We start from the raw sequence: 25,993 nt of genomic DNA, 5'->3' as shown, positions 1-25,993 counted from the left end.
CCTGTTGGGCCTCAGCGATAACCTGGTATAAAGACGGCCGTCCGCTGACGAATGCGGCCGGGGTGTCTTTGCGGAAGCGCGGCCAGGTGCTGGAGATGGAACGGGCCCAGCTGTCGGACGCAGGGACGTACCGCTGCGTGGCGGTCAACTTGGCCGGAGTTGCAGAGATATCTCACAATTTGCAAGTGTTTGGTGGGTGACCATTTTTCTTCCCTTAGACCAGGGGTGTCAAACGTACGGCCCGCGGACCAGTACCGGCCCGCCAAGGGGTCTGTTACGGCCTGTGGAATAAATTTACAATTTGAAAAAATATGTAAAAATCATGAACCAATTTTTTATCAAAAACAACGCAGTTCCTATATTGTCAGCTGGAGGGGCACTGTTTTAATCCTTGTTAGCAACACGGCACAACACTATGTGACCCACAACTTCCAGCAGATGGCAGCAATGTGGATTCCGAGTCTGTAAATAACATATTTACTTATTGCTGGAAATTCTTCCGCTTTTCCATCGGCCACGTTACCCTCAGCAGCAAGATGTCGCCGTCAAAAGAGAGAAAAGAGGACATGGAGTGTAGGGTTTTTCACTTCTTATATTTTGGTTGAGGTTAATATGAAACCCGTATGCTCGGTGTGGATGCAGCAAGTTTTGGTGAAACATACGACAAAATGCACGGAGAACTGAGAAGAAAGAAAGGAGGCATAGTGTGGTTGAAGTTGCTCTTAGATTTCTTCATGAATCGCAGGTTATTGGTCACGTATTTTTTAAAGGAACAGTTGATTACATGGAAAGATGAGTATCACTGACCTGTTCCTCTTGACACGAAAGCAAAGGAAACATTTCGACTTGGTGCTCCTTCTTGGTAATTACGCTCTGATTTTACCGTCCCGGCCCCCTTGACATCAGATTAGGTCGTATGTGGCCCCCGCACCGAAATGAGTTTGGCACCCCTGGCATTGACCATCTGAGAAGCGATCATGAACCCATGAGCTCACAAATGTGTCTTGGGCCTTGCAGCGCCCCCGGTCATCTCCAGCCGCGGAGGCACGGTGACCGTGGTGGTGAACCAGGCGGCCAAGCTGGAATGCGAGGCGTCCGGCGTTCCCTCGCCCAGCCTCACCTGGCTCAAGGACGGCAGCCCGGTCACAAGCGTCTCTCACGGCATTCAGGTGGCTTCGCATTCATGGAAGGAGAAGAAGTTCAAGTGATACTTTCCTTTTTTTTTGCAAATCTGTCTGATCCCAGTGCTGCGACTCAGGTGCGACGCACCTGTCCTGGTGGTCTTTGCACCATGAACGGTCACCTACAGGACCCGGGGTCACTAAACACAAAACCCCATGAACTCATATTTCAGTTTAGGACATTTCCTCCCTTTTAAGCCAGCGCTGCTCTGCTGCCAAAACCTCTGACTGACAAATACAGCACCAGCGCCCGGGTCGCTCACGATCCGCCTGTGGAAAACATCCGTTCTCCACCGCATTTAATAGCGTGAGATCACACATAGCAGCGGTTTGCGATGTTGGACCGAGTGTGCGATGGCTTCTGCGCGCGGTAGGCTGCGATACTGCACCCGTATCCATCCATGGCGCTGTCCAGGAGAGGGGAAAAGCGACCGAGTAAGACGGGAAGTGTGTGTTATTGCGAGGATCGTGGCGAACAGGCACATTTCCCCAAGGTTGGGATTTCCCTCCCAGCTACTGAGCGCCACACACCAATTTACCAACAAGCTCCTCCCTGTGTAACATTCACATGTCATCATTTCATCAGATGTTGATAAGCACAGTGTGCGGTAGAGTAATAAATGCTTTGCGGTTGTTGTTTCCAGGTGTTGTCCGGGGGCAGAGCGCTGGCTCTGAGCAGCGCTCAGGTGAGTGACACGGGCAGGTACACCTGTGTGGCTGTCAATGCCGGAGGCGAGCGCCACAGAGAGTACGACCTGAGGGTCTACGGTGAGTGAGGAGCGTATCTTGTGTTTTTATGCATGTGTTTTACGAACCAGCCACTCCCGTTTCAGTGCAATCCACATGCGACAGACAAATAACACACTAGAGTAACCCAAACGTAAGCGAACCAAGTAAACATGATATGCTATATGGCACAAAAGTGTTGGCTCACCTGTCTTGACTGCCATATGAACTTAAGTGACATCCCATTCCTAATCCATAGGGTTCAATATGTTGTCGGCCCCCCTTTGCACCTAGAACAGCTTCAATTCTCTGTCTGCAAGGCTCAGGAGTGTTGATGGCAATTTTTGACCATTCCTCCAGAAGTACATTTGTGAGGTCACGCACTGATGTTGGCGGAGAAGTTCTGGCTCTCGGTCTCAGCTCTACTTCATCCCACAGGAGTTCTACGGGGTTGAGGTCAGGACTCTGTGCAGGCCGGTCAAGTTCTCTGTCCTCCATGTCTTTTTGGACCTTGCTTTGTGCACTGGTGCTCGGTCATGTTGGAAGAGGAAGGTTCCAGCTCCAAACGGTTCCCACAAAGTTGGGAGCATGAAATTGTCCAAAATGTCTTGATGTGCTGAAGCCTTCAGAGTTCTTTTCACTGGAACTAAGAGGCCAAAAACAAGGTCATGCCATAATCCCCCTCCACCAAACTTCACACTTGGCGCAATGCGGTCAGAAATGTAGCGTTCTCCTGGCGACCTCCAAACCCAGACTCGTCCACCAGATTGCCAGATGGAGAAGCGTGATCGGTCCCTCCAGAGAAGGCGTCGCCACTGCTCTGGAGTCCAGCGTTGGCGTGCTTTACGTTGCACGTGGTGCCGTGTGGCTTGGAGCTGCCGGGCCACGGAAAGCCATTCTATGAAGCTCTCTGCGCAGTGTTCTTCAGCTCATCTGAAGAACACGTGAAGTTTGGAGGTCTGTAGGCATTGACTCGGCAGAAAGTTGGCGACCTCTTGGCACGACGGGCCTCAGCGTCCACTGACCCCGCTCCGGTAGTTTACGTGGCCTTCGACTTCCTGGCTGAGTTGCTCTCGTTCCCAAACGTTTCCATCTTCTTCGAATCCAGCCGACAGTTGACTGTGGAATCTTAAGAGCGAGGAAATTTCCCGACTGGATTTGTTGCATCCTGTCACAGCTCCACGCTGGAAGTCACTGAGCTCCTGAGGGCGACCCGTTCTTTCACAAATGTTTGTAAAAACAGGGTGCTTGCCGAGGAGCAGGGTTCTATCCACCTGTGGCTTGGAAGGGATTGGAACACCTGATTCCCATTATTTGGATGCCTGCGCCGATACTTTTGGCCATATAGTGTTGATGTGCATGAACAGAAAATGAAGTTCTTAATTTTTAACAATAAGGATTCGTATTTCTTTAAGAACAGGATGGAGATATTCCTCCCTGATCAGTTTAACTGATTAATCCTTATTGATCAGTGAGGGATGGACAGCGCCTTCCGAACGGACGGCTCGAAATTTGCTTTGACCCGGATTAACATCTCGGTGACGGTCGTCGGTTTCCTGCGCAGACGTCACCGAGGCAAAGGAGGCCGTTGGTCGGGACAGGAGGAATCCTCAGATGTGTGTTTGAGCGGACGCGCCGTGCGATTCATCAGAAACATCTCCGGGACCCGGCCTGAGAAATAAAGGCGGACTTGTTGTGGTAATTACTACCATTCTGTGGCAGCTTCCTGTGTCTGGCCACTGAGTTGAGAGCCTGTTTCTGTCCCTCCCCAGTGACTTGCGCTCCCATCTACCCAATAACCAGAATGCAGAGGAAATTGGCCTGTAGTCATTTTCTAAATCAGGGCAGAACTTTTTTTTTTTTTTTTTACCACGGGGGGGTGAACTTGAATAAAGAACAGCTTCAGTGACACAGACTGACGTGAAAAGCAGGATGGTTGTCTTCTGCAGGCAGTGACTTCCTCTCTCGCCGCATGTTTCGTTCAACAAAGTTCAACCACCCCGAGCATCTCCTTCCGCAAAAGTCTCGACAAAACTCAGAGGAAACTATGATAATTTCTCAGCTCCGCTCGCTCGCTGTCGCTGCGCATCTGATTGCGCGGATGTAATTTCCATGGAGATTGTGTTTCATGGACATTTTGGAGATGAAGCCTCTCTGATTGTTAATACCACAAACAAACGTTGGACTCGATTAATGGCGCTGTCGCGGCCCAAGAAAGAATTAGTTGTTAAAGAGCACCAGATGCCCAAGTTGAAAGAGGCTGCGCATCTCAGGAAGCAATTATTCTGTTGACTTATGAGGTAATACGGTGAGTTTACAGCCCGGGAGAGCCAATTTCAAGACGGAGTCATCCAGAGTGGCTTCTTTTATTCCTAATCTTGTTCCGATTGACACCCCGATGACCTGCGTCGGTGTTCGTCGCAGTGCCGCCCAACATCAGGGGCGAGGAGGCCAACGCCACGGTGATGCTGGGGCGTCCGGTGGAGCTGCACTGCCAGAGCGACGCCATCCCCCCGCCCACCCTCTCCTGGCGCAAGGACGGACGCCCGCTCTTCAGGAAGCCCGGCCTGACCGTCTCCGCCGACGGGAGCCTTCTCAAGGTACGGCGTGAAGCGGCTACGGCCGGGAGACACGCTTTCACCGCTTCGACAAATGGAGGTGCTCTCCGTCCAAAAGGGGCGCCGTCTCACCTCTTCTTTCACTTCTGCGCAGCTGGTCAGCGCCCAGGTGCAGGACTCCGGCAGGTACACCTGTGAAGCCACCAATGTGGCCGGAAAGACGGAGAAAAACTACAACCTCAATGTTTGGGGTAGGTCTCTCTCGGCTTGGATTTATCGAAACCGCTTTCATCCGAGCAGCAGCGGCCGCTCAGCTTCTTGCGTTGCCAGTACGTCGCAATTCAGTTTCACCTCGGAGAACGTTTTACACGCCGTGTCACGTGAGCGCCACCCTTTGGTGTTCCTTCATTACTACAGTTTCGCCGACAATCCGCGGCTCGGAGGACGTTTCTCCCTTGACCGTGATTGAGGGGAGTCTCATCACCCTGGTGTGCGAGTCCAGCGGCATCCCGCCTCCCCGTCTCACCTGGAGGAAGGACGGTTAGTGCGGACGCCTGTGATTGCAGGGAATGGAAGGAAAAGATTAGGACGCGTGAGAGGCGGCGCGGTGCTTCGAGCTTCCGCCTCACAGCCAGAAGGACGGACAAGGGCCTTTCTGTGTCCGCAAAAAAGCATGCAGGAAGTTCATCGGAGACCCTAAATTGTGGATGAGAGGGTGCATGGTTCAATGGTGCATGGTATCAATTATTCAATATCATATTAGATATAAATGATCTAATATTAAATATATTAATATCAAATATAATTCTTCAGTAAATCTCAGACACATTAAGTACAATCTGTGCAATCTTCATGGACACCATGCGTTTCAGGTGTGGAGCTCAAACCTGACCAGCGGCTCAGGCTCTTGTCCGGCGGTCGCCAGTTCCAGATATCCAGTGCGGACAGAGCGGACGCCGCCTCCTACACCTGCACGGCCTCCAGCGACGCCGGCAGTGCCTCCAGGGAGTACAGCCTGCAGGTTTACGGTTCGTACACAACCCCAGACCTGGGGTACACAACCCTAACCCCGGCGCCATCAGCCAGAATATGAATATCAATTGATGGGCGATTTAGTTATTTATTTATTTGAAATTTTGGAAATAAGTGCATATTTTTACCCGTCTCAATGATTGTCCAAATATTGTGATCTCTACAGAGTTGTCACTAACTTGATTTCTACATAACATTTCAAGGTATATTGAAAGAGCTGCCATTTCAATCTGTATCGTGACAAAGTAAAAGAAAATAGTCCATTCATTTCAAAGCTGAATAAATATTTAATATGACAACTCAATAAGAACTAAAAGAACATTTTAAGTGCGATTAAAGCATTAGATAATAAAAGTAGATAAACAAATCTAAAATGATGGCGCAAATCGTTTTGGCGATTCGACGAATGGAACGACTCACAGCCAATAGCAGCGATACAAGATGAAATAAAGAGTGTATGAAATATGCAAAGCAGACATGCTTCATAAAAATATATATATGAACAAAATATCTGTTAAAGCATCCTATTGCTTCTACTCCTTTTTGTTGTTTGTTTTAGATCTGTATGTATAAATAGAATAAGGCGCCTTAAATAAAATGTATTATTATTATCATCATTAATGTACATAAATATGAAAAATAAGCATTAGCTTGCTAAATTAGCATGGGAACGTTCCGGTAAAGTGTCGCAGATAATGTGCGATATTGTGAGTGTTCTGCTAAAGTTATGCGTGTCAACCTTTTATTTGCGTCAACTCACGTGCTTTTCTCACTTCAGTCCGCCCTTCCGTCAGACACGGGGAAGGCGACGTCACCGTGACGCGAGGCGGCAACGTGACCCTGCGGTGCGCCGCCGACGGGACGCCGCGGCCGGCGATCACGTGGCTGAAAGACGGACGGCCCGTCGGCGAGCGTCACGGCGCCGAGGTTCTGAGCGAAGGCGGTCTGCTGCAGATCCAAGACGCCAAGGTGTCAGACACGGGACGCTACACCTGCGTGGCTGTGAATGTGGCGGGGCAGGCGGACGGCAAATACGACGTCAACGTGCACGGTATGGAACATGGCCGGCGGGAGACGGCGAGCATCAGCTCTCTTCAGAGGCACGCGTTTACCCTCTTCTTCCCGCCTTCAGTCCCGCCCAGCATCCTCGGCCAGGTACAGCTTCCGGAAAACGTCAGCGTCGTGGTGAAGAGTCCGGTGGCTCTCAGCTGCGAGGCCTCCGGCATCCCTCTTCCCTCCATCACCTGGCTGAAGGACGGTCGGCCCGTGGAGGGGACGGCCTCAGTCCGGGTCCTCTCAGGTGAGTTCAAGACATCTCCCTCCCCACGACCATTATGGCCATCTAGTATTATCAAATATTTTCGTAGCTCTTTTTGCACGCAGCAGGAGGAAGATGACCGCGCTCGGAGAGGTTTGCTGCCGGTGGATGATTTAAGCCCAGCTTTTTTTTTTCATAAATACAAGGAGTCAAATATGCATTGAGTGTTTTGCTTAAAAGTAGCCTATAACACAATGTGTTTTTTTTTTCAGGGTTCAAAATGTGTTTATTAATCAAAAAAAGGCAACACATTTTATTTATAGCATAAAGGCAAAGAAAAGATGAAGGTTATATGATGTGTTCATTCATATTAAAGTTCTAAAGGGTTGTGTGACTCCCGGTGTTTCTTTACTGCAGGGAAACCTGTGGCTCCAGATGGCTCTTTGGGAGCTAAAGGTCGCCGAGCCCCGACTTGGAATATTCACTGCCGATCAATAATGGCTCGAGCTTCATGTTTCCACCCAGGGGGCCGCAGTCTGCGTCTGCTGCACGCCACTCTGGAGGACGCCGGGAGGTACACCTGCATTGTGTCCAACAGCGCCGGAGAAGAAAGGAAGAACTTTGACCTCGACATTCTCGGTAAAGAGACGAGTTATGGACTTCGTCCTGTCTGATATTTAAAAGGTTTAAATCCATGCCATCACCTCATCATCTTAATGTTTCGGAAACAGTGAGAACAGTCGGCTTGATTTTTAGCATGTTTCAATCGACAGTTCCACCGAGCATCGTGGATGGAGGAACTACGATTGATACAAAAGTCAAGGAGAGGCACAATGCCACGCTCACCTGTGAGGCCTCAGGTAACCCAAGATATTCTTCTAGCATGTATTTGTCAGTCAGATGATGAAAGTAAACCTAGAAAAAGCATACAACAGGGTGCAAAGAGAGGAACTCTGGTGTTGCATGAGGAAGTCTGGAGTGCCAGTATGTATGTAAGTATGTTAGACTGGTGCAAGACATGTATGCTCACTGTGAGACAGTGGTATGGTGTGCTGTAGGTGTAACAGAGAAGTTACACCCTGATCTCCATCAGGGATCGGCTCTGAGCCCCTTCTTATTTCCTGTGGTGATGGACAGGCTGACAGATGAGGTTAGACAGGAATCTCCATGGACCAGGATGTTTGCAGATGACAGTGTGATCTGTAGTGAGAGCAGAGAACCAGTTGAGGAAAATTTAGAGGGGTGGAGGTATGACCTGGAAAGCAAGAGAGAATATATGTGTGTGAATGAGAGGAGCCTGGGTGGAACGGTGAGGCTACAGGGAGTGGAGATCAAGAAGCTGGAGGATTTCAAGTATTGTACGTAGGGTCAACAGTCCAGAGCGTAGGAGAGTGTGGAAAAGAGGTGAAGAAACGGGTTGAAGCAGGTTGGAACGGGCGGAGAAAAGTGTCAGGGGTAAGAAGAGATAGAAGAGCATCAGCCAGAAGGAAAGGAAAGCTGGAGGAGAAGGTGATGAGATGATCTACAAACACTGACAATGACCAGAAGACAGCAGGCAGAGCTGGAGGTGGCAGAGATAAAGATGTTGAGGTGCCCCGATCCTGGATAGGATCCAGATTGAGATGGTGGGGCCATGGACAGAGGAGGGATGGTGAATATAATGAATATATTAGTAGACGGATGCTGGAATTGGAGGTCTAGAGGAAGACCAAAAAAAAGACTGCTAGTCGTTAGAGAGGATATAAAGGTAGTTGGTGTGAGAGAGGAGGATCCAGAGAACAGGGTGAGATGGAGAAGGTGGATTCGCTGTGGAGACCCTGAAGGGAAAAGACCAAAGGATTCCGATGGTGAAAGGTCTGATGTTCAAGATTTGATCCTGGTGTTTATTTTCCAGGAAACCCCCTCCCCGAGATCAAATGGCTGAAGGACGGACAGCAGCTGGTGCCCGACTGGCGCCACCAAGTTGTGTCCCATGGTCGTTTCCTTCGGATCTCCAGCGCACAGGTGTCAGACACCGGCAGGTACAGCTGCCTGGCATCCAACAGCGCGGGAGACCGCAGCCGGCATTTCAACCTCAACGTCCTGGGTATAAACGCACATGATAACCTTCCGCTGGCCGCTTACCAGCTTCATCCAAATGTAATGGCGGCTGCACTGAGACCTCGTCTCCTGCCTCCATTCGTTCCAGTTTCCCCCACCATCTCTGGGTCCGGTCCGGATGGCTCTGCCGAAGAGGTGACGGTCACCCTGAGCAGCCCCACCTCCCTGGTGTGCGAGGTCCAGTCCTACCCCCCGGCCCTGATCACCTGGCTCAAAGACGGCACGCCGTTCCAGTCCGGCCGCAATGGCCGAGTCCTTCCAGGTGGGAGCCGGTCGCGACGAGCGGTGTGTCCGGGTGTTTTCTGTGCTTTCATTTCCATGAAAAGGGGGGATCGCTCCTCCGCAGGTGGACGGACCCTTCAGATTCTCAACGCTCAGGAGGAGGACGCGGGGAGATATACTTGCATCGCTACCAACGAGGCCGGAGAGACGCTGAAGCACTATGAGGTCAAAGTTTACGGTGAGAAGATCATCAGCTCATGGTTCATCCATCCATCTTCTGCCGCTTATCCTGCACTCGGGGTTCGGGGGGGATGCTGGAGCTCATCCCAGCTGTCATCGGGGGAGAGGCGGGTTCACCCTGGACCGGTCGCCTGTCAAGGGCACACATACAGACAGACAACCATCCTGGTTAATCCATGATGCAGAGAAGGAACTTCCCCATGAGGGTTTTAATAAATTATAAATGACATGATTTTCAAACGACTCAAAGCACTCAGACGTATCTTTGGACCACAGTTCCTCCGCAGATTAACAAGAACGACATCCCAGGAGAAGGTCTGGCCCCTAAAGAGGTGAAGATCAAGGTGAACAGCACCCTGACCCTGGAGTGTGCCGCCCAGGCCTTCCCCTCCCCGGCTCTGCAGTGGTACAAGGACGGACAGGTGCAACCTGGCGTCTTTTGAACATTTCCATGGAGACTCTATGACACCCCGCCACTCTTGACGCCGCTTGCCTCCACAGATCCTGCGAGCCGACGAGCACGTGTCCATCGCGGCCAACGGTCGTATCGTCCAGATCAAGCGCGCTCAGGTGTCGGACACCGGCCGCTACACCTGCGTGGCGACCAACGTAGCGGGAGAAGACGAGAAGGACTTTGATGTAAATATACAAGGTGAACTGGGTTGAGACTAACTGAGTTAAGAAGTGATTCCTGCGCTGTCGGTTCAACTGTGATGTTCAGACATTTTTTTCAATAAGCCTTTGTGAACAGTTTATTTCTGAAGTTGATGACAAAAAATGCAAAAAAAAAATTAAAATAGCTTTTTCTCTCTCTCTCTCCAATCAGTTCCACCTACTTTCAACAGAGCCGGAGTTGGTAACACATCGACTCCCCCAGGCTTTGGAGGGGACGCTCGCGACGTCATTCTCAATAACCCCATTTCTCTGTACTGCGAGACCAACGCCGTCCCCCCTCCCACGCTCTCCTGGTACAAAGACGGGCGGCCGCTGAACTCCAACGACAGAATCCTCATACTTCCAGGTGAGGCGGGCGGAATGAAGGTAAAGGAAACAAGAAGGGAGTCATCTGTAATTCTGTGTTGTTGCCTTTTCGTCAGCGGGGAGAGTTCTGCAGATTCCCAGGGCTCAGCCCGAGGACTCCGGCAGGTACACGTGCGTGGCCGTCAACGAGGCCGGGGAAGACTCCATTCAGTACGACGTCCGAGTACTACGTGAGTACTTTGTTAGTATGAAAACCTTCATTTGAGTACAACTCTGAGAGTCAGCGGTGTATTTCCCTCTTGGCCGCCAGTGCCTCCGACTATACGCGGGACACATGGTGACTCCCCTGAAGAGGTGATGGTCCTGGCCAATAAGACCTCCCAGCTGGAGTGCCACGCCGACGGAAACCCCGCCCCCAAGATCACCTGGTTTAAGGACGGACGGCCAATCGGCGTGGACGGTCCGCACAGGCTCCTTTCCAACGGGAGGTCACTTCAGGTAGCGACCAGGAGAGAGATCTTGACATGACCATTTGTGGAAGCCGCGAAAACCCCATGCAAATATCGAAGAGATCCTCGCCAGTTATATTCATCAACGGACCGTGACTTGGGACTGGTTCACGTACTTTATCATAATCGGAATCATTTCAAATCATGTTAAAGCCACTTACTGAGCGATCTGCAAGCCGATTTGTTGAGTTCCCAGAAAGACGTATTCCTGCCTTCATGTCGGTTGATGAATTTCGATCGCTGCGGCGATGTAATCTCAAGTGACTATAATAGGTTCCTGTATGACCCGTCAGGTGCCGACAGCTCAGATATCTGATACTGGACGCTATGTGTGCGTCGCTGAGAACGTGGCCGGAAGCGCAGAAAAATCCTTCGACCTCAGCGTTCACGGTGAGACCCAGAAGGTCCCGGACGGTTCAGCTCGTATTTCGGTTCACAAAAATTTCAGTAGCATTTCTCCTGGACTGTGGCTTCCTTTTCCCTTTCAGTGCCTCCTGCTATTTTGGGTCCGAGTCCAGAGAACGTGACGGTGGTGGAGAACAACTTTGTGTCCCTGTCCTGCGCAGCCACCGGCTTCCCACCTCCGGCCTTGAGTTGGCTGAACGATCAGGGTCCCATCCAGGCCAACACCAATGCGCTCATCATGCCAGGTACTGCCGCCGGGTAGGGCCTCGTGGACGGGGGATCAAACTGTCGAGGGTCGGGTCGCCCTTTTTGCTAAATAACCGCGTGACGGGGGCATCAAATGACAGGCTGACGAGCAATTTAGCAATGAGAAAACGTTATCATGATGCATGAGATCATGGGAAAAGCCAAAAGGAAGAGAAGAAGGTCTCATTTGTAGTTCCCTCCACCTTCTTACATGACTTTCCCTCACGTGGTTGAACTTCATTTGCACCTCCAGGTGGTCGCACTTTACAGATACTGAAGGCAAAAGTGTCCGACGGTGGTAAATACAGCTGTGTGGCCATGAACGCTGCCGGAGAGGCCAGCAAGCACATCCATCTGACAGTTTTCAGTGAGTCCAGAACCGCAGCGTGTGCTCCATGCTCGGTGTCGGGCTGCACTTTTAGGCCCCAAAAATCTTCTCTCTGCTCTCCCAGTTCCTCCGAGCATCCGCGACAGCGGCGGGGACGCCCCGGTGGTTGTGAACGTGCTCGTTGGAAAATCCGTCACCCTGGAGTGCGAATCCAATGCCGTCCCTCCTCCCACCGTCGCCTGGTACAAGAACGGCCGGGCGGTGACGGAGTCGGACAACCTGCGCACGCTGGCAGACGGGCAGATCCTGGAGATCGTAGCTTCGGAGGTGAAAACTGCAGCAGATCTCCTCGAAGGACATCTTCTCCATTGATCTAGTCATTATGTTTCGGTTCCCAGGTGTCCGATACCGGACAGTATGTGTGCAAAGCCACCAACGTTGCCGGTCAGGTGGACAAGAATTTCCACTTGAATATCTATGGTATGAAAGTTACATCCTTCAAAGTGTTTCCAAACAAAGTTTTCTCAAGCAAGTATTTTTCGCAAACACGGCTGTCTTTCTCCAGTGCCTCCGAGTATCGACGGACCGCCTGAGGAGACGGTGGTCGAAACCATCAGTAACCCAGTCACGTTTGCCTGCGACGCCACTGGAATCCCTCCGCCGAGCCTGGCGTGGCAGAAGGATGGACGACCCATCGGTGGGCGCCATGAGGATTTTTAACGGCCCATTTATAGCATATTGATACGAATCATAAGTTACAGGTCTTGGATCACCATTATTGGCAAATTGATTCCTGAAATGTGGCTCACCATTCTGCAGAGAACTCGGGTTCCTTGGAGATGCACATCTTCTCCGGGGGCAGCAAGCTGCAGATTGCTCGATCCCAACTTTCTGACAGCGGCACTTATACCTGTTTGGCTTCCAACGTGGAAGGCAAAGCACGCAAGAGCTACCATCTCACGGTCCAAGGTACACGTCAGCGGTTGGTCACGTCGACCTTTTTCTTTCACGGGGGCCGTCGTCTTTACCGAAATGCAGCTCACGCGTTCATCTTTCCCCCTCCAGTCCCTCCCAGCATCGTCGGATCGGAGCTGCCCAGCGAGATAGGCGTCCTCCTGAACGAAAGCGTACGGCTGATGTGTCGCGTCCACGGCACCCCGACTCCCTCCGTCCAGTGGCTGAAGGACGGAGAGGTCGTCAAGAATGCCGGAAGTAAAGGATTCAGGTACAACGCATCATGTCATCTGAATAATGCCAAGCCGCTAGCTCCTCCAAGTTATACAAGTTCATGATAACAATATAACGTCTTTGCGTTAGGATCAGTCCGGACGGCAGCGCTCTCACTCTCATGGCAGCTCAGCCTGCCGACAGCGGCAAGTACACCTGCGTCGCCACCAACGGCGCCGGAGAGGAGGACCGGATATTCAATCTGAACGTATACGGTTGGTTTGCACGATCGTTTTTAGCCGATTCTCGACGGGGTCGAGGGGAAACCGTTATGAAACCGTTGCGTGGGGGAAACGTCACTCACCCTAACGCCCCCTGCTGTTGACCATCTTTGTTTGCGACGCACTCAATCTGTACCTCCTCATGTCCTCGCAGTGCCCCCGGTGATCCAGGGCCACGGGGAGGCGGCGGAGGAGCTGACCGCGGTCCTGGAGAGCTCGGTCAACATGGCGTGCGTTGCTGCCGGCTCCCCGCCGCCTCAGCTGAGCTGGCTGAGGAACGGCCTGCCGCTGCCTGTGTCCTCGCACATCCGCCTGCTCTCTGCAGGTCAAGTGCTCAGGTGGGTTCAGCAGGACGGGATGTGAGTTTAGACAACCAAAACAAGAACGGAGTGATAATGACAAAATAAACAGGATGCGAATGGACTGAAAACAACAAGGACAAAAATAGACAGGGCATGACACACGTGAATGGGGTGAAGTAGTGAATGGGTGAGGTAGTGAATGGGGTGAGGTAGTGATTTGATGGGTAATGAATGGGTGAGGTAGTGAATGGGTGAGGTAGTGAATTGATGGGTAGTGAATGGGTGAGGTAGTGAATGGGTGAGGTAGTGAATGGGGTGAGGTAGTGAATGGGGTGACGTAGTGAATGGGGTGAGGTAGTGAATTGATGGGTAATGAATGGGTGAGGTAGTGAATGGGTGAGGTAGTGAATTGATGGGTAGTGAATGGGTGAGGTAGTGAATGGGGTGACGTAGTGAATGGGGTGAGGTAGTGAATGAGGTGAGGTAGTGAATGGGTGAGGTAGTGAATGGGTGAGGTAGTGAATGGGGTGAGGTAGTGAGTGGGGTGAGGACGTGAATTGATGGGTAGTGAATGGGTGAGGTAGTGAATGGGGTGACGTAGTGAATGGGGTGAGGTAGTGAATGAGGTGAGGTAGTGAATGGGTGAGGTAGTGAATGGGTGAGGTCGTGAATGGGGTGAGGTAGTGAATGGGGTGACGTAGTGAATGGGGTGAGGTAGTGAATGAGGTGAGGTAGTGAATGGGGTGAGGTAGTGAATGAGGTGAGGTAGTGAATGGGGTGAGGTAGTGAATTGATGGGTAGTGAGGCTGTGGCGGCAGCACAGATGCACCTCTGGCCCGTCAGAGTTGGGTTCCATCCAGACTGCTGTGAGGGGGAGATTGTTCAGGATCACTCCCGGTTTGTCCTTCACCCTCCCCACCGCCACCCGTTGAAGATGGTCCAGTCCCACCACCAGGCAGCCTTTCCTCACCAGTCCTGCCACCGCCCCACGAGCACACTATAATCAAGAAGAGTGCACTGGCTACCATCTGCTGGTGGAGGGTCTTGAGGAGCTGCAGATGCCAAACGACCTTGGTCTTCTCAGGAAGTACATCCTGCTCGGACCCTTCCTGTAGAGTGTGTCTGTGTTATGTGTCCAGCCCATTGTTCATGTGGACCCCAAGGTTCTTGTAGGAGTCCACTATCTCCACCTCCTCACCCTGCATGGTGATTGGTACAGGTCTCCTACGATTCTTCCTGAAGTCTAGAACCTCCTCCTTGGTCTTGGAGATGTTGAGTAGGAGGTGGTTCCGTTTGCTCCACTCACCAAGACTCTCAATTAAATGCATAAACACTGCAAGGGGGGGAAGGTGTTTTAAGGGATTTATTTACAAAGGAAGTGAACGGACGATTGTGCTGGAGCCGGGTTGTTTCTGGGTCACGTCGCAGAAGTCTCAGAAGCTTGCAAAGAAAGGCGAGACATAGATCTCTGGGCTCGGGGGTGATCGGGGTCTTGGGGCTCTCAGGAGCTTGAGAGTGGACGTGGAATTCTGGACTCGGGAAGGAAACGGAGATAATGGCTCAAGGATCAATGATGGGTTAAAAACCCCTCAGAGAATCCTCTTGCATGTATATTTGTTTTTTTCCTTGTTGTTTTGAAATAAAACCTTAACCACTGTAATCGACGGTCACATAAAACGTGGGGAAGCAGGTATTGGACCGCTACAGCCAAATGTTAATTGAATCTTTCAAAGGGCATCCCGGCGGAGCAGTGGTTAGGATTCAAGGATTACAGACTTTTATTGAGAGCTTTTATTAGAGCTAGCAGTTCTCAGGCCCGGTGGGATCAGAAACAGACACAAACAACATTAAAAAACAGGACACAACGCAATACAACGATTGCGGCATCTCTGGGCTAGAGATATAACAGATATATTTGGAGATTAGACAAAGAAGATATAAGACCAAATATGTAAAAAAAATATATAGATAACATCTAGAAGAATGACTAGATAAATATGTAGAAAGAAAAGAGTGAAAAGTGGAAGCAAAAAGGGTTTATTGCACTGCGCTGTTTGTGAGGTTAGTGCTTCTGTGTCACAGCGAGAAGGTCCACGGTTGGATTCCCACGGGGTTCCTCTTTGTGTGGGATCTCCATGTCCCCCATGTTGCTTCCAGGGTTCCACAGTCCAAAGCCATGCCAGAAGTTGATTGGAGGCCCTAAATTGTCCAGATGTGACGAAGCGCGTAAACCCGGCCTCTCGCGACCATCGATGGCCGGGGTATCCTCCGGCGCCCCACAATCCTGATACCGGACAAGCGCCGTAGATAATAAATGAAGAATCCAGTTCATTTATTTATAATGTATTGTCGTCCATTTTCCACCAGGATCACGCGCACCCAAGTGTCTGATGGCGGCAGCTACACCTGCGTGGCGTCAAACAGGGCTGGCGTGGATAACAAACACTACAGCCTGCAAGTGCACGGTGAGGACGCCGCCTGTGGAAGGCATGCGCTGACCTCGGAAGTAGCCGGTAACCGCTGTCCCTCTGATGTTGGGATGTTCTTAGTGCCCCCGGGTCTCGACGGCGCCGGGAGCACCGAAGACGTGACCGTGGTCAGAGGGAACTCGGCTTGGCTGGTGTGCGTCGCCGACGGGACGCCGGCCCCGGCCCTGTCCTGGCTCAGAGATGGACTGCCGCTGTCTCCTGGGTCTCGCCTGAGATTCCTCAACTCCAACACCACGGTGGAGATGAACCCCGCCCTGGTCGCCGACACGGGCCGCTACACCTGCGTGGCCAATAACACCGCCGGGCAGGCCAGCCGCCACTTCAGCCTGAAGGTTCTCGGTCGGTGTCATGACAGACGTGTTCGCCGCCTCCGACTTCTTCAAGAGTGTAATTTCCGAATGTGAGACGATTGCCGTTGGTGTCATCAGACCCTCCGCGGATCAATGGCTCGGGCGCGCCTCGAGAAGTGTCCGTGGTGGTGAATAATGAGCTGGAGCTCCGGTGCCAGGCCTCGGGGATCCCGACGCCCAGCCTGACGTGGCTGAAGGACGGCAGGCCGCTGCCCCAGACGGACAGCCTGCGCCTCCTGCAGGCGGGAGGCGTTCTGCGCGTGGCTTCGGCGCAGGTGAGTCACCGCTTACACTTAAACCGCCTGTCTATCGCTTTGTCACCGCAGACGCCTTAGAAGCAGCATTTCCACACTTATAAAGTCCTTATTCTCTTTGAATGTGTCCAAATAATCTACTGAAGAACACGAGAATTCTTGTGGAAATCTTCTTGTCTTGGCAACCGGACTTGAGTTTCTTCACTTAAAGAGGTTTCAGCCCTCATCCCAGATGCTTCCTCACTTCTCATGTCCTGCAAATATAAGAATTCAAGAACGCCTGCTCACAAAATGCTGTTTAAACTGTCTCACACACTGATAATCTCATGTCTCAGCTGGAGGACACGGGCAGGTACAGCTGCTTGGCCAACAGTCCGGCAGGAGATGACGAGAAGGAGTTCCTGGTTCGAGTGCACGGTGAGAAGCGCCGCCCGCATATGTTGAACGTCTTCGTCCACGGCTGGCGGAGTGTCGCAGAATTTTATATCTACAAACCCGACATCCGGACTTAAAGTGTAAAACGAGCTTTTTTTTTATGTTCTGTAAATGCACGGGTGTTTCCTCACAAGACTTTATTAGACAACCGGAGAAAGATACTAAACTTGCCTCCATCCTGTGTTAGTTCCCCCCAACATCGCCGGGGAGAGTTCCCCTCAGGACCTGTCCGTCCTGCAGAGCAGGCAGGTCACCCTGGAGTGCAGGTCCGACGCCGTCCCCCCTCCAACCCTCACCTGGCTCAAAGACGGCCAGCCGCTCCAGGTGGGACGTTCTCCCGATGCGCCACCGTGACTTCTTTCATTCTCCCGAGGTTTGTTCAGCGACGGCTTTTTTTGTGCGTTTTTCTTCGGCAGGCCACAGCGCGCATTCGTATTCTCTCCGGCGGACGCTACTTACAGATCAACGCGGCGGAGCTCGGGGACCGAGCTCGGTATACGTGTGTGGCGAGTAACATCGCCGGCAAGACCACGCGCCACTTTAACCTGGCTGTCAACGGTAGGTTTGAATATCCCAACGAGGCATTCAGTATGTCGAGTCAAAATACACCTCCTTGACTGACGGTTGTCAAACTCTGCCCTCAGTCGCCCCGACGATCAAAGACGGCTCCCAGTCGGTGTCCGTTCTGGTGGACGAGCCGGCGGTGCTGGAGTGCGTGGTCAGCGGGGTGCCGCCGCCTCGCGTCACGTGGCGAAAGCACGGCGCCATACTGGCAGGAAACAACCCCAGGTGAAACCAGAGTCACGCTCACTTTGTAGAGTCAGACCCTCCGAGTCTCCTTCAGTAGATTTTGTATTTCCATGCCGGCGACTGGCTTTGTGTTCAAAATGCTCACCGGATGCAATATTACTGTTTGTCTTGTGAAACTTGGATGTCACGATGACGGACGTCAAGTCACGACGTGCGGCGATCTTTCCGCGATCCTTCATCCGCGTGTTCGCTTCGGCCGTGTGTGCAGGTACACGTTTGCGGAGGACGGGTCTTTACGTGTCCACTCGGCTCAGGTCACGGACACGGGCCGCTACCTGTGCATGGCGACGAATCAGGCAGGGGTGCAACGCAAGAGGGTCGATCTGCAAGTGCACGGTGTGAGATACAAAACGACTAAATATCCCCTTGAGCTCACGCGCTCTCACGCCGTCGCCGAGTTGTGTTGAAGCCGTGCCTCTGACCTTTCAGTGCCGCCCTCCATCGCCGTCGGTCGCACCAACGTGACGGTAACGGTTAATGTTCAGACCGCCCTGTCCTGCGAGGCCAGCGGCATCCCCAGGCCCTCCGTCAGCTGGACCAAAGACGGCCGAGCCATCAACGCCGACCAGAACCAGAATATGTACAGGTGGATTCAGCTCTTCCTCGCTCCAGCTCTTAGTACCTAAATTCCCTGAATGTTTATTCGGCGTTTTTCGTCCAAGGTTGCTGTCGTCGGGCTCCCTGGTTGTCATGGCGCCCACGGTGGAGGACACGGCGCTGTACCGGTGTGTCGTCTCTAACGAGGCAGGAGAAGCCTCCAGGTCCATTAGCCTCGTGGTCCACGGTGAGCGACTCCATTTCAAGAGAAAAGAGCCTCGTTTTGAGTGTCGGGTCATTCGATTTGGATGCAAAAAATGCAAAATGCAATGCAAAAAAGAGCTGCTGTATTTATTTAGAAAACATACGAGTCCTTAACAATCAGTCAGGAACAATGAGAGCTGTGGGACGGAGGAGATGAACACGTCTTTGAGAGAAAAAATAACCATCATACTTTATATATGATGGAGGACGATGACTTTATTGCAATTGTTAAATTCTGAAATATTCCTTTTTTTTATTTTTTATTCCCTTAACATAGAACCGGTCCTCAAATTGGTAATTGGTAATTATACCAGAGAGAGTTGATGTGAGAGAGGATCCAGAGAACAGGTCAGATTGAGAAGGTGGATTGGCTTTGGAGGCCCTGAAGGGAAAAGCCCCAAGGAAGAGAAGAAAGAAGATGGTTCTAGAAACATAATCACGAGGAATCTTCATCGTAACGGCTCTCCCTTGTGTTCTCAGTTCCTCCATCCATAGCAGACGAACCCACAGAGCTGGTTGTCACCAGCTCGTCTCCGGTGGTCATTGCTTGCGCTGCGTCTGGGATACCGGAGCCCACAATCCTCTGGACCAAAGATGGAGTTGTGCTGCCCAAACAAGGACCAGGATACAACATCCTGCGCACAGGTCTAAGTCACAGACCTTCACAAGATGGGCGGCGGTTCAAAGATACTTTGTGATTTTTTGACTGATGCGGTGCCCGTGCTCTGGTCACAGGCCCGGTGGAGATCTCCTCGGCCGAGCTCGGTCATTCAGGGAGCTACTCGTGCACCGCAAAGAACGCCGCGGGCTCCGCTCAGCGGCAGGTGCAGCTCACAGTCCAGGGTAGGAGATACCGTCTGATGTTTGGAGTCGTGTGGAGAAGGGTTTTGTCGCTGGGTCGTCCCCCAAATACTTAGAACGTTAGAACGTACACGGCGATAAACAATCATCTGAGCGCGTGACGATCATCCTCCGTAGAGCTGCCGGTGATCCAGTCTCATCCGTCCACGCTGGACGTCATCCTCAACAATCCCATCACGCTGCCCTGCGAGGCCTCGGGCTCCCCAAGGCCGACCGTCACCTGGCAGAAGGAGGGCATCAACATAAACACCGCGGGTAATCAGCTTTCCGGTCTGGTTGTCTGGAAGCCGTGGGCTAAAACATGTCGTGAGCCGTCGCGTCTTTTGTTTCCGGCTAGGCGGAGGCTTCACAGTGCTGCCGACGGGAAGTCTGCGGATCACGAGGGCCTCCTTGTCTGACTCTGGGACGTACATGTGCGTGGCCCAGAACCCGGCCGGCACGGCACTGGGCAAGACCAGACTCCGAGTACAAGGCAGGTGGCTCGAGCCCGCAAGGTTTACGGCAAGGAAAGAAGACGCTTTCAAGGGCCGGCTGCAATCATTGACTGTATTTTACGGGCTTTTCCGGGCGCACCTGAATATTAGCCGCACCGATAACGATACTGTCTTCGTCACCGGTTTCATGAATCGTCGATGTTGGTTATATCTGTATACATGTTGTGTTTGCACGCACCTTGCAGTTCCACCAGCGATCCGTCCCGAGACCCGGGATTACCTGGCACCGGTGGACTCCTCGGTGACGTTGCCGTGCCAAGCCGACGGCTCCCCTCCCCCGGCCGTCACCTGGCACAAAGACGGACACCCGCTGAAGGAGTCCCTGCGCCAGCGGGTGCTCGGCTCCGGCTCCCTGCAGATCTCATTCGTCCGGTCGGGCGACGCCGGACGATACACCTGCATCGCGGCCAACGCGGCAGGAACGGTCAGCGTGGAGACGAGCCTTACCGTGCAGAGTGAGTCTCAGCGGACGCAGTCAGAAACCTCAGCGAAGGAATCCTGGCCCGGATCTGGAGGCTCCCGATCCTCATATTGACCGGAAGATGTTGTCATTGTTGATCCTCTCTTGACCTTGCAGTTCCTCCTTCCATCCGTGGAGCTGAGCAGGATGTTAGCGTGGCGGAGAACGGCCGGGCGCAGTTGGCGTGCGTGGCAGACGGCGTCCCTCGGCCGACCCTGGCGTGGGAGAAAGACGGTAGGCCTCTCAGTGAGTTCACCATCCTGCCCTCCGGGGAGCTGGTCATCGATGTTGTTCAGGTGAGGACAACGAACGCCTATTGTTCAGTCGGTACCCGTGTGTCAAAACCATTTCCGCCTCACGCGTCGCCCTTCACCTCCCCCGTTTCACCTTCGCCCAACCAGCCCCAGGACTCCGGCAGCTACACTTGTGTCGCCACCAACGAAGTCGGGCGGGACAGTCGGACAGTAGATCTGACCGTCCACACCCACCCGGTGTTCACCGAGCTTCTCGGAGACGTGGCCCTCAACAGGGGAGAGCGCCTCCTGCTGGCCTGTGGGGTCGGTGGCGTCCCTCAACCCACCATCACATGGGCCTTCAACAACAACGTTATTCCAAGTATGGAGCTTTTCCATCAATAACACGCACTGATTATGTCAGATATAGTACTTTGGTGTCATAACCTTACCCACTTTTGGAGTGATTCTTATCAACTGCTTGCAGTAAAAACATGCCTATTTTCATTCCAAACAAGGAATGTTAGCAGCTACTATTATTTATCAAGGTCACAAAGCATTAGTTCATGGATTACGCTTATGCTTATGCTTATGCGGATTGGACTATTTTAAAAAGAAAAGCATCTACAAAGTCCATCCATTGTCTGTTGTCATTTCAGTTCACTACGATCGCGTGAACGGCCGCAGTGAGCTGGTGATCGAGAGAGTGAGCAAGGACGATTCCGGAACCTACACTTGCGAGGCAGAAAACAGCGTGGGATCCATCAAGTCTGTGGGCTTCGTCTTTGTCAAAGGTGACGAGGCGTTGACGTGAAGCTCCCGCCTTCGCGTCTCACACCCCTCGGGGAGTGTTTTGTCGGGTTCTGACCTTCTGCCCTTGTCTCAGAGCCTCCGATCATCGATGGGGACCTTCACTCCAACCGCATCGAACCTCTGGGTGGCAACGCCATCCTGAGCTGTGAGGTTCGGGGGGATCCGCCGCCCACCATCCGCTGGATCAAAAACGGAATAAACATCCAGATCAGCGACCGGATCCGTCAGCTGGACAACGGCTCTCTGGCAATCTACGGCACCGTGGTAGGAAGCACGGAGACGGACGCCTCCGGCCACGCCACGTTTATCAGGATACTAGATACTGGGCTATGGAATTTCTTTTATTTTCATATCGAATTTCATTCAGAGCGAAGATGCCGGCAGCTACGTGTGCGTGGCGACAAATGACGCCGGTGTGGTGGAAAGAAGCGTCACTCTCACGCTGCAGAGTAAGTCTCTTCTTGCTAAAGCTGTCAGATTGGTTGCAAGCTCAGCCTCCCATCAGAGTGCCTCCTTCCAGGCGCTCCCACCATCACGGTGGAGCCGGTGACCACGGTGGTGGACGCCGGCACCACAGCGGTGTTCAACTGCCAGGCAGAGGGCGAGCCCGCCCCGGTCGTCGAGTGGTCCCGACAGGGGCGACCTCTCTTGGGCAGCGAGCGCTTCTCCACGCTGTCCAACGGATCGCTCAGGATCGGCGGCGCCCAGAAGGAGGATACCGCCGAGTATGAATGCGTGGCCAGAAACTTGCTGGGCTCGGTGCTGGTCGGGGTCCCTCTCACTGTGCGAGGTGAGCTGCGTGTGTTCCTCTCGCCGGATCTTTAGGATCCGTGAAATGAAAATGGACGGTGACGTTTGTGCTTCTAGTCCACGGGGGCTACTCCGAGTGGTCGCAGTGGGAGTCTTGCAGTGTGACGTGTGGCGTCGGGTCCCAGAAGAGGCTGAGGCAGTGCGACAGTCCTCTGCCCGCCAACGGGGGGCGCCACTGTGCCGGAACCGATGCGGAGACACGCCGGTGTCAAGGGAGGCCTTGTCCAGGTCAGAGGTTTCTACATGTCTTCTCAATGCCAGATAGTGTGTGAACACCACATAGTGAGATCTCGCCATCCTCAGCGGATGGCAACTGGTCCGAGTGGTCTCTCTGGGAGGAGTGCTCACGTACCTGCGGTCAGGGAAACAGGACCAGGACTCGGACTTGCAGCAACCCTCCCGCCCAACATGGAGGGAGGCCGTGCGAGGGGAAGGCGGTCGAGGTCATCGTGTGCAGTCTGCGACCTTGTCCAGGTGAAAGAAAACCTTTTGACGGTGCTGTCGTTCAGCTCTTTTTTCACAAATCGTTCGTCCAAAATCTAGGGATTATCTTAAAGGTCAGTCACGACGAAGCGCTTTGGACAAATGCAGTGGCGGCCACACAGCACCACTCTATAAATGTGCAGGAGATGGGCGAAGAATGTGCCAGAAACCAGCGGTTAACGGGGTAGAATTGGCTCAGAACTTTGCGAGGGACCCCGGAGGGGGTCCGGCCTCGCCTTCCCAGCAAGAAGTACTGGATGTGTTGTTGGCACTCTTGCAGTGGCGGGCGGCTGGGGGTCGTGGCTGCCGTGGAGCCCGTGCAGCGAAAGCTGCGGTAAGGGGACGCAGACCCGAATCCGCCTGTGCAACAACCCTCCGCCGGCGTTCGACGGGCCGCCGTGCGGAGGCGCAGACGCACAGACGCAAGTGTGCAAGGAGAGGCCATGTCCTGGTGAGGAATCGATGATTTCTCAGGAAATCGGTGTTTTAATCACTCTACGAACGCCAGCTTTTTCCTCTTCGTGGTCACCAGTGGACGGGAAGTGGTCATCGTGGGTCAGCTGGGGCGCTTGCAGTGTTTCCTGCGGAGGCGGGACCAGGCAGAGAACACGTCTTTGCGCCGGTCCAGCGCCGCAGCACGGCGGCAGACAGTGTGAGGGAAATGACGTCCACATTGACTTCTGTAATAGCGACCCTTGCCCGGGTGAGTCGGCGGCCTTTCACCAGAGCCTCATTGCATCGCTGCGTTGTTTCCTGGAAAGCATCTGACAGCGACTCGTCCTTGCAGTCAGCGGTAACTGGGGTCCGTGGAGCAGCTGGGGCGGCTGCAGCAAGACGTGCAACGGAGGTCAGATGAGGCGTTACAGGACGTGTGACAACCCCAGACCGGCCAATGGCGGGAGAGCGTGTGCGGGCGCAGATTCGCAGATACAGAGATGCGGCACAGCAAACTGTCCAGGTCGGTTCAGTCACAGCGTTCGTTCGCTGACCGAATGTTGGCAACGCCGAGTCTGCGTTCTTTCGTCAAACACCAATGTTGGCGTCTTAATAACGATCGGCGATCTTTTGAGGAAGACGGAAAAACGAAATGCATTCTTCAAAAACGGAGGAGGTTTGATTACAGACAGATAAGACCTCCTACCCGCTGTTTACCTGTTCCCTCATTTCAACATTACACAAGTTCTGCACTGCTCGGCTCATTATGTCCCGGTCTTTCTGGAGGGTTCAGCCTCCAGCCAATAATAAATACTGACACCGAAGTGTGACACGAGGAGCCTTGTGAGAAGGTAACCTTCTCTGTCTAGGGTTGCCGTGTCTATCGGTAAACACACCACAGTTTGATACACGATTACCTCCGATGTTGCTTCCCACCAACCCAACATTGGCTCCCATCTGGCCCGTGATTGGCTGAAACGATGAATCAAGGTTGGAGAAGAGTTCAGAAGAGCAAAGTAAACTGTGCGCCACTGTCTCAGAAAGGTGCTTGGGTTAAGTGTAGGACAAGAAGACGAGCGCTTTATTTGAGTTCTATTATTTTTGTCCTTTGGTCAAGTATTCAAGCAATGTGATGCTACTTGGGTGTATCATTCCAGTTGATGGTAACTGGGGACCATGGCAACCGTGGGGAGAGTGTTCGTCTTCCTGCGGCGGCGGGGAAAGAACTCGCGTCCGACTCTGTAATAGCCCGTCTCCTAGTAACGGCGGCCGCTTGTGTCCAGGAGACTCCTCCCAGCTGTCCAGGTGCAACACCTTGGCCTGTCCAGGTAGGGCGTGCGTGGTGGACACGCTGTCGAGCTGCATCTGGAGACGAACGCTACGTCAGATACAAAGCTCAGATGCTTTTCCAGAGCTTTTGAGGAGAAAAATAAACGATGCTGTTTTTCCCAGGCGGACCCCAGAAGGCTCGAGGGAGCGTCATTGGGAACATCAACGACATCGAGTTCGGGATCGCGGTCCTCAACGCCACCGTCGCGGACGGCGTGTCTGGCACCAGAGTTATCAAGGCCACGATTTCCAACGTACCGAGGACCTTAGGTCAGTTCTCACAACGGTCCGACCTCTGCGGACTCCGAGTGCATCCGCTTCAGGATCAAACGGAAGATACACCTCGTCCTTTCTAGGACCCGCGATGAGGAAACTCATCTCAATCCTGAACCCGATCTACTGGACCACCGCACAGGAGCTCGGAGAGGCCGTCAACGGATACACTTTGACGGGGGGCGTCTTCAGACGAGAAACACAGGTGGAATTTGCCACGGGTGAGTGGAGAAGTTCTGATACCAGAAGTCGGAGTAGAGAGCCGACCGTCGCCGGTCTGACCGTCAACGCTTTCGTAAGCAAGAAGGTAACACAGATCTGCGACGGCATGTAATGTCAGGTGAGATCTTGAGGATGACCCACATCGCCAGGGGTCTGGACTCAGATGGAGCACTATTACTGGACATCGTGGTGGACGGACACATCCTGCAACTGCCCTCCCATGCAGACATCAGCATCAAGGTATGCAGCCTCTCAAGTCTGGGATCTTCTCAATGTCCGCGCGACGCATTCCAATACGCCTTCACTGAGAAAGTAATGACCTTCTCCTTCACCCGCCGTCTCCGTTCCATCACCCGACACCTCTTCACGTCGCCTCGCTCTGCTCCAAAATAACTGTCCGACCCCTCAGAAACTCTCGCCCGCTTCCATCACACTCCAGTATTAAAAACAGCCAAAAAGACGGTCCAACATCTCACACCTTGCATTCCAGCGGCTCCTCACGTGGCAGAATCCACCGCCTGCATGCAGCACCCAGAGGAGAAGGCAACCTTTTCCCCCGAGCCGTCCGACCTCTCGATTCCCGGCAACCCTGCGAACCCCTCGTCGCCTTACCGAGTGCACTGCCGCTCATGATATATTCATTTGATAAAGGCAGAGCGAGCTTACTTGCAATTTTCACAGTTCTGTACAGTAATTCATCTATACTAATATATATCTATATAAAATTATTATATCATATATATTTTTGTAGGTTTTTTAATTCATTTATTACAATTATTTTTATCTATTTTTTTTATTTTATTCTTTCATGTTCACAATTTGATGCTGCTGTCCGATGTGCCTCCCAGGTGCCCCTCAGGCACAAATAAACTTTTATTCTGTCTCTGTTCTGAACGCTGAGTGGT

The 25,993-nt window shown here is 52.7% G+C and overlaps 1 protein-coding gene across 1 annotated transcript in view; it reads left to right on the top strand.

The window, feature by feature from the left end:
* hmcn1 (hemicentin 1) overlaps positions 1-25,993 on the top strand; it is an 88,320-nt gene that overhangs the window by 55,272 nt on the left and 7,055 nt on the right. The window contains exons 38-96 of the mRNA XM_086162317.1: positions 16-192; positions 1,018-1,169; positions 1,826-1,949; positions 4,332-4,507; positions 4,620-4,716; positions 4,883-5,005; positions 5,338-5,493; positions 6,276-6,548; positions 6,630-6,797; positions 7,281-7,394; positions 7,529-7,615; positions 8,650-8,841; positions 8,944-9,117; positions 9,202-9,315; positions 9,594-9,739; positions 9,819-9,969; positions 10,144-10,338; positions 10,415-10,528; positions 10,609-10,796; positions 11,101-11,197; positions 11,296-11,457; positions 11,712-11,825; positions 11,911-12,113; positions 12,185-12,266; positions 12,352-12,483; positions 12,606-12,755; positions 12,852-13,011; positions 13,104-13,228; positions 13,389-13,572; positions 15,904-16,001; positions 16,086-16,364; positions 16,454-16,650; positions 16,965-17,046; positions 17,252-17,388; positions 17,481-17,622; positions 17,709-17,853; positions 18,083-18,210; positions 18,304-18,460; positions 18,537-18,658; positions 19,156-19,320; positions 19,411-19,518; positions 19,654-19,791; positions 19,874-20,008; positions 20,216-20,485; positions 20,608-20,786; positions 20,892-21,105; positions 21,383-21,517; positions 21,610-21,800; positions 21,904-21,985; positions 22,057-22,326; positions 22,404-22,574; positions 22,650-22,820; positions 23,110-23,280; positions 23,362-23,532; positions 23,617-23,787; positions 24,422-24,592; positions 24,717-24,863; positions 24,950-25,087; positions 25,207-25,328. Coding sequence (XP_086018443.1) covers positions 16-192; positions 1,018-1,169; positions 1,826-1,949; positions 4,332-4,507; positions 4,620-4,716; positions 4,883-5,005; positions 5,338-5,493; positions 6,276-6,548; positions 6,630-6,797; positions 7,281-7,394; positions 7,529-7,615; positions 8,650-8,841; positions 8,944-9,117; positions 9,202-9,315; positions 9,594-9,739; positions 9,819-9,969; positions 10,144-10,338; positions 10,415-10,528; positions 10,609-10,796; positions 11,101-11,197; positions 11,296-11,457; positions 11,712-11,825; positions 11,911-12,113; positions 12,185-12,266; positions 12,352-12,483; positions 12,606-12,755; positions 12,852-13,011; positions 13,104-13,228; positions 13,389-13,572; positions 15,904-16,001; positions 16,086-16,364; positions 16,454-16,650; positions 16,965-17,046; positions 17,252-17,388; positions 17,481-17,622; positions 17,709-17,853; positions 18,083-18,210; positions 18,304-18,460; positions 18,537-18,658; positions 19,156-19,320; positions 19,411-19,518; positions 19,654-19,791; positions 19,874-20,008; positions 20,216-20,485; positions 20,608-20,786; positions 20,892-21,105; positions 21,383-21,517; positions 21,610-21,800; positions 21,904-21,985; positions 22,057-22,326; positions 22,404-22,574; positions 22,650-22,820; positions 23,110-23,280; positions 23,362-23,532; positions 23,617-23,787; positions 24,422-24,592; positions 24,717-24,863; positions 24,950-25,087; positions 25,207-25,328 — 9,137 coding nt within the window. The remainder of the gene's footprint in view (positions 1-15; positions 193-1,017; positions 1,170-1,825; positions 1,950-4,331; positions 4,508-4,619; positions 4,717-4,882; positions 5,006-5,337; positions 5,494-6,275; positions 6,549-6,629; positions 6,798-7,280; positions 7,395-7,528; positions 7,616-8,649; positions 8,842-8,943; positions 9,118-9,201; positions 9,316-9,593; positions 9,740-9,818; positions 9,970-10,143; positions 10,339-10,414; positions 10,529-10,608; positions 10,797-11,100; positions 11,198-11,295; positions 11,458-11,711; positions 11,826-11,910; positions 12,114-12,184; positions 12,267-12,351; positions 12,484-12,605; positions 12,756-12,851; positions 13,012-13,103; positions 13,229-13,388; positions 13,573-15,903; positions 16,002-16,085; positions 16,365-16,453; positions 16,651-16,964; positions 17,047-17,251; positions 17,389-17,480; positions 17,623-17,708; positions 17,854-18,082; positions 18,211-18,303; positions 18,461-18,536; positions 18,659-19,155; positions 19,321-19,410; positions 19,519-19,653; positions 19,792-19,873; positions 20,009-20,215; positions 20,486-20,607; positions 20,787-20,891; positions 21,106-21,382; positions 21,518-21,609; positions 21,801-21,903; positions 21,986-22,056; positions 22,327-22,403; positions 22,575-22,649; positions 22,821-23,109; positions 23,281-23,361; positions 23,533-23,616; positions 23,788-24,421; positions 24,593-24,716; positions 24,864-24,949; positions 25,088-25,206; positions 25,329-25,993) is intronic.

Source organism: Fistularia commersonii, chromosome 16 (assembly GCF_037954325.1).
Source record: "Fistularia commersonii isolate RoL2024-O1a breed Wild chromosome 16, RoL_Fcom_v1.0, whole genome shotgun sequence".
Taxonomy (NCBI): domain Eukaryota; kingdom Metazoa; phylum Chordata; class Actinopteri; order Syngnathiformes; family Fistulariidae; genus Fistularia; species Fistularia commersonii.
Note: the sequence above shows the minus strand (reverse complement) of the source record. Positions and strands in the feature narration are given on the sequence as shown.